Here is a 13,524-nt window from a genome sequence, read left to right as displayed (position 1 = left end):
TTTTTTTTCTTTCCATTTGGGATCAGCCTCTCGCTCTCGCTTTAATGCTTTAGCGAAACCTGTGCTGTGCCTCTGTGAGAGAGAGAGAGAGAGAGAGAGAGCAATTTTTCATCTCCTATTTGTTAAAGAGTGCATGGAGGAGGATAATCATCCTCATCATCTAAGACATCATCATCATCAAGATCACAACTTCCCGGAGAGGAAGGGGCAAAAGCGTAAACTGGAAGTAGAAGATGAAATCATCGAAGAAGAGGAAGAAGATGAGCGAGGCGGCGGCGGCGGAGGCGTCGGAGGAGAGATCTCCGGCCCTCCCTCCGGCGACGCCAAGCAAGCTCTACTCTGCGAGGTCGCTGCTCAGGTCACTGTCCTCAACTCCTCTTTCTCTTGGAGAGAGCCCGATCGCTCCGCCGCCAAACGCGCCACTCACGTCCTCGCCGAACTCGCCAAAAACGGTAATTTTTCCCCCGATCTCACTCTCTCTGATCTTCTTCAGGAGTAGAAACAGTTTCTTTTGCTTTGAATTTTTGGAATTTATGGAGATTTTTGGATTTTGTGTGTGTGTGGTGCAGAGGAAGTGGTTAACGTGATTGTTGAAGGCGGCGCAGTACCGGCTTTGGTGAAGCATCTACAAGCGCCGGCTTGTAGTGAAGGTGAGCGGAGTTCGAAGCCGTACGAGCATGAAGTTGAGAAAGGAAGTGCTTTTGCGCTAGGGCTTCTTGCTGTGAAGGTAACTTGGTTTTTTCTTTGATTTTACTTAATTTTGTTTAATTAGGTCAATTATGTCGGTTTGGTGTGAATTGAAGTTGTTGCTAATTGCTTGTTGTGAAGATTGAAAAATTTCAGTTACTTAATTTCGTTTAATTTAAGTATATACGCTCTTGATTTCGTGTCAATTTATACGATTTGGTGTGAATTGAAGTTGTTGCTAATTGCTTGTTGTGAAGGTTGAAAATTTTAGTGTTTAAGCAACTAATATTACTGTATAGTTACTAACAGATGAAGAATATAATGAATGATTGTTGGAAATTTATTATAGCAATAAATCAGTTAGTTAGGGTAGGTTGACAGCTAGGGTAAATTAATTTAGTGACTACTATGAATGGTTCCACTACAAATAATGTGTTGGTGTGTGATGGAAAAGAATACGTGTGACTGAGCCTGACTAGTCTGTTGAGGATCCATGGCCAACCCGAAAATTTTGGGACTAAGGCATGGTTGTTATTGTTGTTGCTTAAATCGGTTCGTTAGTGTGGCTCTTCTTACTTCATAGCTTGCACGTGCTAGCTACTTTTTTAAGCCATAAGTAGGATTTTTGATGTTCGAATTTTGTAAGAATGATATGAAAGGATACATGGAAGACAAATTTAATGGAGCAAGAGTCTTAAAAGTGGCAAGCATTTGCGACAGTTCAAATATAGAAAGGGGCGTTGTTTGGAAATTCCCTGGGAAGTGTTTGCATTTAGTTTCATTAAGGTATTTCTTTATATAAAAGAATATGTTCTAAATCTTGAATGCTGCATTTTTCAAATGGAGGTCACTGGCGCACTGCATGGTAGAAATTTTTGCTGGTGATCCTAAGACATTACTTTCGGTGGTTGCTCCAACTTTTGTTCGTATTTTTTTGACAAGTAAAAGATTTTATTGTAGTAGATACTTCATAATCAATACAAAACGCAAGATAGCCTAAAGATTTGTAACCAAAGAATGACATGCAAAAGAGAGCGAATTAGCAAACACTGCAAGAGTACCACTTTACTGAGGCCCAAAACGGAAAGGTTCAACTGCACTTCTGAAACTTCCATTCAACTTTATTAGATGTCAAAGCATTTTCTTAATTTATTAGTAAACAAAGATTTAGCTATACTTTGTGTAATATTCGTTTAAACATGATAATCAATCTATGATGTGTCCAAATATGTTGGTTTTCAATGTTGATTTGTACTCCTTTTTTTTGGAATTTATGTAGATCTCATTAGATATTTTAGTTTGTGATCACTCCTATTTGAAAAGGAAAAAAAGAAAGTAGAATAAAAACGAAAGAAAAGTTGCACTATGTTTTATTTTTTGTTATAATTGCTATTAACAAACAAGACGGAACCTTCAAGGCCCCAAAGTCATGGTGGAGAAAAGAAAGAGAACACCAATCATTAGCAGTAACCTTAATAAAATAGAAACAAAAATCTGATTAATTGATATGCAAGTGTTCAAAGTCACTGAAAAGAGAAGGTAGCAGGTTGTCTAGCCAAAACTTTGTACCCTTGTTACAGCTAAACTGAAATAGCCACTTTGTAAAATCTGTATGGAAGGAAGCCCATATATCCCTTTTGTGGTTTTCTTGAAGTTTATAAGACCAGGTGCTTTAAAACACTCTCTCTCTCATGGTTTATGCTGTACGTTTTCGGACCTGATATATTCTTATCAGTAAAATGTCTGATATATTCTTATCAGTAAAAATGTTGCTGTGATTCAAGTGTTTAATTGTTCTTTATGGTGCCTCTCTAAGTAGTTTTCAGACCTGATAAAATTCTTGGATTTTTTTTTTTTGGGTGTTTTTTTTTTTGAATTAACTAAGTGTGATTTAAGCATTTTCTATCTACTGTAGGAGACTGTTGGTTATTTGTCAATGGCAACTGTTTTCAGTATTAACACTGGGTTTATTTCAGTTTAGCTTTATTAACACATGAAGCATTTATGAATAATGACTGTAGAAAATGTCAAAAGTGTGCTGTTTAGTGAGAAACTACGTTACTGAACTTATTGTGCTGTTTTGGTGGGGTAGATGCTCTCCCTTGGGTGGGTTACATTTTGCCATTTGTATTGATTGAAGTTGATGATGCCTTGTTGTGTGTTGTCTCAGCCATGTTTCTGTTTTTTGGTATATCATGAGCTTCTCTTAATGATGGTCACATTGTCAGCTCTTGTGTGACTTTTTGAATTCTAATGTGTTTTCAGCCTTAAAAAACCGGCACTTAACCTGTAGTCTAATTATATTTTTCGTGTTATCTGTTACCAGCCTGAGCATCAACAGCTTATAGTTGACACTGGTGCATTGTCATATCTTGTGGATCTGTTAAAGAGGCACAAGGAGGGTTCTAGTTCTCGTGCTGTGAATAGTGTTATTCGTCGAGCTGCTGATGCTATCACCAACCTTGCTCATGAAAATAGCAGCATTAAAACCCGTGTCAGGTTTGCTTCTCTTTGTGCTACATCTTTGTATTCAGCATCATCATTCTTACTATTGTTATTATTTTTTATGACCATATGGAGTGGATATATGTATATACAGGATGGAAGGTGGGATTCCACCTCTTGTTGAATTGCTTGAATTCACTGATACAAAGGTGCAAAGAGCTGCTGCTGGGGCACTGCGAACCCTGGCATTTAAAAACGATGAAAACAAGAATCAGGTTAGGCCTTTCTTTCATTAAAAAATTGGATATCTGAAGTTGAACATCATTAAACCATATAGCATCATGACTTCGCAGATTGTTGAATGCAATGCACTTCCTACCCTCATTCTGATGCTTCGATCTGAAGATACTGCTATACATTATGAAGCGGTAGGTTCTTTTGAGGATGCAATTTATATTATAAACTACAGTTGTGTGGAATTTGGTGTTTGCACTTCCCATTTTCTGCAGCATTGAGATCTTTTTCATGGGTTGCAGGTTGGTGTGATCGGAAATCTGGTGCACTCATCTCCAAACATAAAGAAAGAAGTTCTTCAGGCTGGAGCTCTGCAACCTGTTATTGGATTACTTAGGTGTGTCGCAATCTTGAATTCTTGTCATTATTTATGGGTATCTTTTTCAACAGAAACAAATTATAAGGTAAAAAGATAGTCATTTTGTTTTGCAACTTCTAAGTTTTTATATTGTATGACAGTTCGTTGTGTTCTGAGAGTCAAAGGGAGGCAGCCTTGTTACTTGGACAATTTGCTGCAACTGATTCTGATTGCAAGGTGGACAATATATTTACCTTTTTACTTTATTATTCATTTCTAGAGTAAAAAAAGCTTCTCCTTTGTTTTGTTGCCAAGAAGACAGTGGAAATTAGAACAAATGATCTGCTAATGACTTTTTCAGGTCGTGATGGTTGTTTATAACTCCAAATGTTTGTCACCTGTCTTCTTAGTTAATAAGCAGTGAATCAGCTTTGCATGATGATTAATTTGGCTTATTATTTTACCTTTTCCTTTAAATCTTCTGAGATGAAGTTTCAATTATTATAATTTGTTATACCCCCCCCCCCCCCCCCCCCCCCCTTCCTCTTTTATATTGAAGAAGTGTGAATTCTGCAGGTTCACATTGTACAGAGGGGTGCTGTCAAACCTTTGATTGAGATGCTTCAATCTTCTGATGTTCAGCTTAGGGAAATGTCAGCCTTTGCATTGGGGAGGTTGGCACAGGTTATCATTTGTCTAAGTTTGTTTACTTTCACTAAATCACAAATCATAGATGCTACTTACTGATTATAAGTGGCCATTGCATTTGTGCAGTGGATGATTTCTTTTTTTCCTAGAAATTACTTTTGGATTTGTGCATTTACTTGATCATATTTGGTGAATCATCATGTTTTGGGAAAATCTTAATTTCATTGGAAGATTATATGTTTGAGCAGATGAAGTCATTCTTAAACTGATCATCATATGGAAATTATTCTACTATCTCCTACAGTTACAAGTTCTTCAGGTTTCTAAAATTATTGGAATATTTGCTTGTTTATTTGTTCAATATTTTAATTGGTAAGTCACATGCACCCAGTGGGTTTCGAATCCACAACCTCACCCTCCACTTGATCAAATGACAGAATGAATGTTTGCTTGTTTATGTTTTCTATCGCTTTCTATTTATTGTGTTCTTCCTCCTACTGAAGTTCTCTGCATGCTAGCGAAAAAATCTTTTCATGGCCATAAATAAGTTCAAGTCTTTCTCAGGCTGTGGTGTCTTGAAGTTAAAAAAAAAAAAAAATTGAAATACACGTGACACTGAGCAAGATTCTACTAATTTGGTATATGGTTGCCTAATGCTTGTTTTCTGCAATATCTCACATGTATAACACTTATTGCATTCTTATTGCTAAATTAATTTTTGAATTGAAAAGAATCTCTACTTTCAGGACACACACAACCAAGCTGGTATTGCTCATAATGGTGGTTTGGTGCCATTACTGAAGCTTCTGGATTCCAAAAATGGGTCCTTGCAACATAATGCTGCATTTGCTCTCTATGGCCTAGCAGACAATGAGGTTTGTTATAAGCTACTAATCTTTATAAATATTGTGGCTCAATACCTTGAATTGCTTCAACATGTTATTTAAAACCATTGTAATATTTATCGTGTTTATTCATTTCTCCTGTAGGATAATGTGTCTGATTTTATTAGGGTGGGAGGCGTTCAGAAGCTGCAGGATGGAGAGTTTATAGTTCAAGTATGTTTGTGCTTCTATTCAGTTTACTAAAATTAGCTGTGTTTATTAGGTTTTCTCTAAATTTCTTATGCTGCTGATGCCATATTGCAGACAAGAACATAACACGATTTCTTGTTAATCATGATGACTATAAGAATCTGGGTATATTGCTGTTTTTTTTTTGGGGCTGGGGCATATCTTAACGAAATAGAGTTGATAAATTTACTTGCAGGCAACAAAAGATTGTGTAGCCAAGACATTGAAAAGATTAGAGGAGAAGATTCATGGACGGGTTAGTGTCTTCTTATATTGTTACTTTCAATCTGTTGTTGTCTTTTGCAATGCCAGGCATGATTGTAATTTTTTGTTCTTATGCATCCATAAATATCTATGATCAATATGTTCGAGATTTTAATCCCTTAATTTTCTCAATGTAGGTCTTGAACCATCTGTTATATCTTATGCGTGTAGCAGAGAAGGCTGTCCAAAGACGAGTTGCTTTGGCTCTTGCCCATCTTTGTTCCCCAGATGACCAGAGAACCATATTTATTGATAACAATGGCATGTCAAACCCTCAGTAATCTCCTCCATCTATTTTAATCCGTTTTTTCCTTGCACAGAAATTCCTTTGGTAATTGTGTTGATGCTGTTCTAAAGTTGCTAATACAACACATTCTTGCAGGGTTGGAGTTGCTCCTTGGGCTTCTTAGTTCTTCTAGCCCTAAGCAGCAACTTGATGGTGCTGTGGCTCTATACAGGTTGTCCAATAAAGCCATGGCTCTTTCTCCTGTTGATGCAGCTCCCCCATCTCCAACACCACAGGTAGGTTTCCTTTGTTAACTCTTGTTTTCTTCATGCTTTCTATCATATGACAAATTTTATCTATGTGGCTAAAACTTGATATAGGGCTAACATGGTTTGAGAAAAGTTATAAATGCAAATTTCTATGGGTTTGGTTAGTGATTTGTTAGATCTAATTGGTGCATCCTCTTAAATTTAGGGTTTTTCAATTGTTGGACAATAGGTTGTTTGCTTACAATCTCAACTCAACAGAACTAAACTAAGCCCTAATTAAGGGGTGTGCTTATTGTTAATGCAGTGTTAGGGATTATTTCATTCTAAGGGCACATTTGGTATACTGAATGAGGATTACGACAAGAATTGTAATCTTTATTACTGGGAATAAAATATGTGAACAACCTGATTTCTGAGACCTCTTGCATTGCATTACCATAACGAAAATGAAAATGAATTAAAAAAAGGAGAAATTGCTCGTGATTTTGAAAATAGAATAACTAAGCCTATTCAAAAGTTTGGTTGAGTTGTAATATTAGAATAAAAATAATATTTCTTTAAAAATATCTTACACATGCAATTATATTTCTTTAAAAATAATATTTTTTAAATTTGAGAGAGAGATGAGTTATTTTTTTTATGTTTATTATTATTTTTTTAATTTGTGAATATGAAAAGTTTGTTTATTTGAAAATATATTAATTTTAGAAATTATTGCACTTACTAAAGAATAACTATTACGACCATTTTAGAGAGGAATAGTTATCCCTCATTTTAAAGAATAGTTATTCATAGGGAATGACTATTCCTTGTAATAAAAACATAACCAAACTAAAGTATAGTTAAACCATAGAAATAACTATTACATTACAGTGCTTATTATAGACTATCAAACATGCCCTAACTGAATCAATGATTCCACTACTCTCTTTAAAATGCTTTCGGTACTTTAATGCTGTGCTAGTACTCCCTTGGCATCATAATATTAGTAAAATTCTTATAAGAATGCACTACGGGATTTTTTTTAAGGACTTACCAGGCTCCAGCCTAACATTTTATAAATGGGTTGAAATTAATAAAAGTTTGGTATTTTGGTGTGTTGTTTTCTTCTGCTTGTCTTTATTCTGAGTTTCTAAAACGGTGGACAATGTGCTATTAAATTAGATTGACAATCTGTTTTGGGTATATAGTGTCATTTAGGAGATTCCAGCAAGTCAAAAAAAAGAAGAAAAAGAAAAAGAAAAATGTGCATACTCCTGTGGTGCATGTGCGTCTCCTGCATGAATGCTGGGTCATGGCAGCTCCAACTTCTATGCATTTTGTTTCATGCATGAGGGTTTTCTTTGAATAACTATAATGATGATAATTCTTTTCTGCAGGTCTATTTAGGGGAGCAATATGTAAACAATGTTACATTATCTGACGTTACATTTCTAGTTGAAGGTTTGAAAATGATTTATTTTCATATAATTTTGCCTACTTCAAGCTGCATTACATGTTTTGGAGAAAGTAATGTGCTTGCCACAATGAAAATTTTGTTGGCATGAATGACCCCTTTGAGTTCTTAGGTGTGCTTCCTGTTTCTATTACAGGTAAACGGTTTTATGCTCATAGAATCTGCCTGCTTGCTTCTTCAGATGCATTTCGTGCAATGTTTGATGGTGGTTACCGGGTAAGATTTATACATCATGTTTAATCATATATCATTCTGCTAACAAATCAGAAGCTGCTAACAAAGGGACCTTGCCAAGCTGCTAACAAATCGCAAAGCCTCTGAGGCATAACCAATAGAAGAACAAACAAACTCCACACCATTGTCCATAACTCATATGATATGGGACAGTGAAGAAGGAGATGATACACCGATTCCCCACTCCTTTTACAAATATAGCACCAATAGATAATAATAATTCCTCTCTTCTGTAAATTTTCTGTAGTCAAATTCTTTCCTAAGGCAGTAGTCCATGAAAAGAAAGCTACCCTAGGAGGAATCTTATTAGGGGTAAAATCTTGCTAAATGGGGGTAATAAATCTTTTTGATCTGTTTGGTAAGAAACTGAAATGCGCCTTTTGGGATGAGAAATCACGTATTTAAAATGGCAGGGGGTGCATTTTTAAGGAGCACTTAAGAAGACTGATCGGGCAGTGGGCACTTAAAAAGCAAAGCAGTAAATTATCCTTAGTCCCTGTTTGGTAAAAATAGCCCTGATTTTTTATGAAATTTGGGGCTTACCTGTGACGTCATTCATTGTTTAATAAAATAAACCAGATCTGCTGCAGCCCACAACAAAACCTCCACCACTGAAGCTCACTGGACCCCAAAACCATTGCCATCAAAGCTTACCAGACTCGATCTCTTGCCATCTCAACTGAAACCCAAAACCACCAGCACTGGAGGTTGCTCACCTGACAGATCTATCACCATCTCAACTGAAGCCTAAAACCACAGCCACTGAAGCTCATTGGACCCACTCTATTGCCATCTCAATCAAAACCCAGAACCACCACTACCTCAAGGCAGCTCTTACGTAGGGTGAGAGGAAGAAGAAAGTTGAAGAAGTGAGGGAGAGAAGGGCGGTGGCTGAAAAGGAGATAGATGAAAATGAAAAAGAGAGGGAGAGAGACTGATGGGGCAAATGATTGAAAACCCCCAAAAAAAAAAAACCCTTTAGATATTAGGTTTTCCTTTCTGGTAATCTGATCCTCAAACAGCACCAGACTATTGTCAGCCAAACATTCAGATGATTGAATGCTCTTTGGCTTTTTTAAACAGCCTGTTTTCATTTATCAATTATTTAAACTGCAGCTTCTTCAAAAAGCTTTACCGAACTCATGTGAAGTCAGTTGTTCAACTTGTGTGAATGTATGTTTATTCATATGCATATTATAATTTATTCCTGTTTACCTATATTACAGGAAAAGGATGCCAGGGACATAGAGATTCCAAATATTAAATGGGACGTTTTCGAGTTGATGATGAGGTATAATGGATACCGTAGCTTGCTTTTTGACGAAAGCTGTGTACAATGAGTATTCATAATTTACTTACCGTTCATTTTCTCCAGATTCATATACACTGGATCTGTAGACGTTACATTGGATATTGCACAAGATCTCCTCAGAGCTGCTGATCAGTATCTCTTGGAGGGGCTTAAGCGACTTTGCGAGTATAGTATTGCACAGGTGAGCAATGAATGTTGGTTTACACACCTAAGCGCACACACAGTTTAGGCCTTTTTGAATTGTATAGTGGCTTTCTTATGACTATCTAATATAAATCTCAGGATATATCATTGGAGAATGTGTCAAGCATGTACGAACTTTCAGAAGCCTTTCATGCAATGTCATTGAGGCACACGTGCATCTTGTTTATCTTGGAGCAATTTGATAAATTGAGTGATAGGGCAGGGTATGTGTTCCTTTCAACCTGTCTCTTTTCCTGCTTTTCTCAAATCATTCATTAGCAATTTGAAATAATCTAACATTTATAATGTTGCTTCTTTTACTATAAAAAAAATGGAGGAAAAAGTTCTAAATAATTTTGAGAACCATTCTTGAGTTTTATGGGAGGTAATCTGATAGAATATGATACTTCTGGGGACCTAAAAGGCGAGAAGACCTCTTAAGTAGGTTGAGGTGAGGTAAAACCAAATTCTGGTCTAGTCCCACATTGCCTAGGTAGGGGGAGGTCCTGTGCCTTATATGGAGACCTTAGACTCTAATTGGCATGAAGCCTTTTAAAACTGTGACAGGCAATCCAAAGTGGTCAATATCACGTTAATGATGAGTTGGGGTGTGACAGAATGGTGTATCAGAGCTTAGGCTTGAGATTTTGGAGACTTATACCACCCTAGTGGTGGTATTGTAGGTTAAATTTTTTGTTTCTGTGGGTAAGTAGAATTTTGTATTTATTAATGAACACAAGTGTGGGACTTGGGGGTTATAAGAGTGCTTTTCTCATGCTTTTACATGGTTCTGGCTGTGTTATTTCTTGTGATGTTAGTTTGCTCACTGGAATTAGTTGAGGTCTTTACATCAAATTGTATTCCTTCTGCTGTAACCAATGCAGCCGAGAAAAAAATTGATGAGGCATGCTGATAGTTGTAAAGGTGAAATTTTGAAATGGTTATGCTTTCCTGCACAATGTTAGAATGAGATCCTATTGGATATGGTGGTTGTATATATATATATATACATATGCACACACTTAGAAAGAAGAAAAGAGGGAGAAATTAGAATAGTGAATGAGAAAAAGAGGAGGAAAGGCACCCATGGCTAAAATTAACGTTACATCCTGATACATATTAACTGGATAGTAGAGAGGATTTGTTTTGGTATTTGGTATGAATGAGACCAAGAGAGACCAATTAAGAAGTCAAATCAAACTGTTATGTTATATATTGTTACAAGAATAGTGACAAAGTCCATGATTGTTAGAAACCCATGAGCTGTAACGCATTCTAGATAAACATAAGTTAGGATCCTGAATTTTCACTTGGCAAGCCATAGTTTTGAATTTTGATAATGTCATTTCTTGTTTAGAGTGATAGAAAATTCATATCCAACATCACATAAAAAATAAACTCCAATTTGCTCTTGTCATCTGCTCAAATTGTCCTTATGCTGGAATTTGCAGGCACTCGCACTCTCATCTGATCCAGCGTATAATACCAGAGATCCGTAATTACTTTGCTAAAGCACTTACTAAGCATAACTCACATAACATGCGGCTGTAGATTGCTGCCCTTCTATTCTTGATCTCTAACCAAATGTGTACAGAAATGGTAGTTCTTGTTGTTGAGCCGGTGGAAGGTTCTAATTTGTTGATTGTAGTGAGGCTCGTAATCTTTCTCTGATGCCAGAGTCCTGTTGCTTGTGATCACGCTGTGAGTTTCTTCTGTAACGCCATTGTCTTAGATATTGAGGGGAATATGACCATGATCATATTGTCATTCATGCACTGATGGTTATTTGACTTCAAAGTGTAGTCCCAAGTGTAGTGAATTTGGCATTCCCTGAAAGATGCTTTTTTGTGCAATAATAATACGTTGCTTGATTTCTCTTTGAACAGTATCCTTATGGTATTACCACTGATTTCTTCTGTATCCAGAAATTGATTGGAAAAAATTATCAACCGGGCCACTGAAATTACCAGGTTCTTCAATGCTAGAAATAGTATTCCGTCTCCCATAAAAAAAAGAAAAAAGAAAAAAAGAAAAAAGAAATAGTATTCCGTCAAACCTTGAGAGCAGATCAATCCTGGGCCCCAAACTTAGTGCCCCTGAAATTGGACGCTGCGACAACCTTAGGATTTTTGTTTTATTTTTTAAAATTGATGACTGAGTTCCTATATAGTATGAACAACTGCCCCCCTCCCCCCTCAAAAAAAAAAAAAAAAAAGTGGGGATTGTTGTCTCCAGTAGTTCATTGTTTTCAATGATTTATATAATTCAATTTTCCTGGTTGAAATTAGTCAATGGAATTGCATCTATATATAAACCGAAGCATACAAGAATGCATTTCATCAATATACAGCGTCCTATGATGTGAAGATGAATCGACTTGAACCTATACCCATGGAATGTTTGTGTAATATTTTAGTTTATTTCGCTTATGCTATAAAATATTAAAGGCAGGAGCCTTTTTTGAAGGATACCTCAAACGTGTTGTATTTTCGGCGTTTGTTTTAGGCACGACTCTTAATTAAACAAAGTTTGATCTTTTGGTTTGGTTAATTAGAAGAACAGACTTTGAAGGTATTTTCTAGGGCGTCAACTTTCAAAGTATTTCTTTATTTTTTATAATGAGGAGTCAAAGAAGCGTTATGCTTTAATCTTATATCCATTATTATTATTATTTCTCTAAAGATGACCCAAGTCTCCTATGGTAGCTAGACTTTGCTGCCATCTTTCTTTAAGTAAAAACGTTACTTCCATTACCTTCCTAAGTTGTAACCAGAACCTTCAGCAGGACTATCTGTTTCATTCCATATTCATCAGGTCATTTCCTCCCTCTCAAAGTCTTCTCCCTCTCTCACATATGGCTTCCATCATCAAGGAGGTAGAGAAAGAGTTTCTCCCATTCATCCGTATGTACAAGGATGGCTCAGTTGAGCGACTAGTTGGCTCTCCCTATGTGCCCCCATCGCCTAACGACCCGGAAACTGGAGTCACATCAAAGGAAATCACCATCTCACAGGACCCCTCCATCTCTGCTCGCCTCTACCTCCCAAGTCTCAACCAAACCCACCTTCCAAAACTCCCCATCTTGGTCTACTTCCATGGCGGAGGCTTTTGCCTCGAGTCTGCCTTCTCCTTCAATCATCAATGGTACCTCAATAGTTTGGTTGCTCAAGCTCAAGTTGTTGCTGTATCAGTTGAGTATGGGCTAGCTCCTGAGCATCTTCTTCCCATTGCTTATGAAGATTGCTGGGCTGCATTCCAATGGGTTGCACTCCACTCTATAAATAATGGTCTCAACAAGGAGCCATGGTTGATGAATCATGGTGACTTTAACCGAGTTTTTATTGGTGGTGAAAGTGCAGGAGCTAACATTGTGCATAATATTGCCATGCGAGTACGATCACGGTTTCCATATCTTGCATTTTGAGTCAGAGAATGCTAAGCATTTGATTAAACATATGGCTTCTTTTCTGCTCAAGTAATTTTTTTTCTTCTTATTTTGGAGTTTAATAGCTTATTTGAAAGTCCGGTCAACTTTATGATTGATTCAAAGAGTAGAAAATTTTCTTAATTGTAAGGATCAATAAAAAATCTCTCTACTATCTAATAGAATAAAAATCCTATGTATCATTTCGAGTGTTTTATTTTATGCTTTGTTAATCATAACCTACCAAATATTTTTTTTAATTATAAAGTAATTAAAGTTAAAAAAATTTAAAAATTAAAACAAACACATAGAATATTGTAGTTGGTGAATTATAAAATAGAATACTAAAAATGGCAAGGCACACGAACGAGTTGGTAACTTTTTAGGGAACTAGGCAAGGGTTTGGCATGATTATCATGGTTTGGCATGATTAAAAATATAAGTGAGAACAGAGATAAATAGAGAATGGGAGCAAAATTAACATGGCTGGGCGTGATGCTAGCACATGCGGTACGTTAATGTTTTTGGCACGTGTGAGAATGTGGGGTACTTGGATAACTGGAATAATCTTCTAGTGGCACGTGTGAGAATGTGGGGTACTTGGATAACTGGCATAATCTTCTAGTGGTGCGTGAGGGATTGGAAATGTTTTGATGGCGTTGTGTAAATCGACTACTGACCATTTGAGTGGCATGATTTGTGACTTGAAAG

The 13,524-nt window shown here is 36.6% G+C and overlaps 2 protein-coding genes across 3 annotated transcripts; both read left to right on the top strand.

Moving 5' to 3' along the window:
• LOC126689360 (ARM REPEAT PROTEIN INTERACTING WITH ABF2) lies at positions 1–11,277 on the top strand. Of its 2 annotated transcripts, none has more exons than XM_050384531.1 (19): positions 1–452; positions 570–727; positions 3,014–3,186; positions 3,287–3,407; positions 3,486–3,560; positions 3,669–3,763; positions 3,886–3,961; positions 4,301–4,408; positions 5,104–5,247; positions 5,362–5,430; positions 5,642–5,701; positions 5,847–5,970; positions 6,092–6,231; positions 7,584–7,647; positions 7,797–7,876; positions 9,121–9,185; positions 9,270–9,387; positions 9,489–9,613; positions 10,841–11,277. In XM_050384531.1, exons 1-19 carry the CDS (start codon positions 134–136, stop codon positions 10,938–10,940), a joined length of 2,214 nt encoding a protein of 737 aa, XP_050240488.1. In that variant the 5' UTR covers positions 1–133; the 3' UTR covers positions 10,941–11,277. The 2 variants fall into 2 exon arrangements, with proteins under 2 accessions (XP_050240488.1, XP_050240489.1); XM_050384532.1 differs by having other exon boundaries at positions 2–452; positions 5,119–5,247.
• A 134-nt stretch (positions 11,278–11,411) lies between these two features.
• LOC126689362 (2-hydroxyisoflavanone dehydratase-like) lies at positions 11,412–12,938 on the top strand. Its single transcript, XM_050384534.1, has one exon. It carries the CDS (start codon positions 12,088–12,090, stop codon positions 12,811–12,813), a length of 726 nt encoding a protein of 241 aa, XP_050240491.1. The 5' UTR covers positions 11,412–12,087; the 3' UTR covers positions 12,814–12,938.
• The last annotated feature ends 586 nt before the right edge of the window (positions 12,939–13,524 follow it).

Source organism: Quercus robur, chromosome 6 (genome assembly GCF_932294415.1).
Source record: "Quercus robur chromosome 6, dhQueRobu3.1, whole genome shotgun sequence".
Lineage (NCBI taxonomy): Eukaryota > Viridiplantae > Streptophyta > Magnoliopsida > Fagales > Fagaceae > Quercus > Quercus robur.
This window is presented reverse-complemented; position numbering and strand designations above follow the sequence as displayed.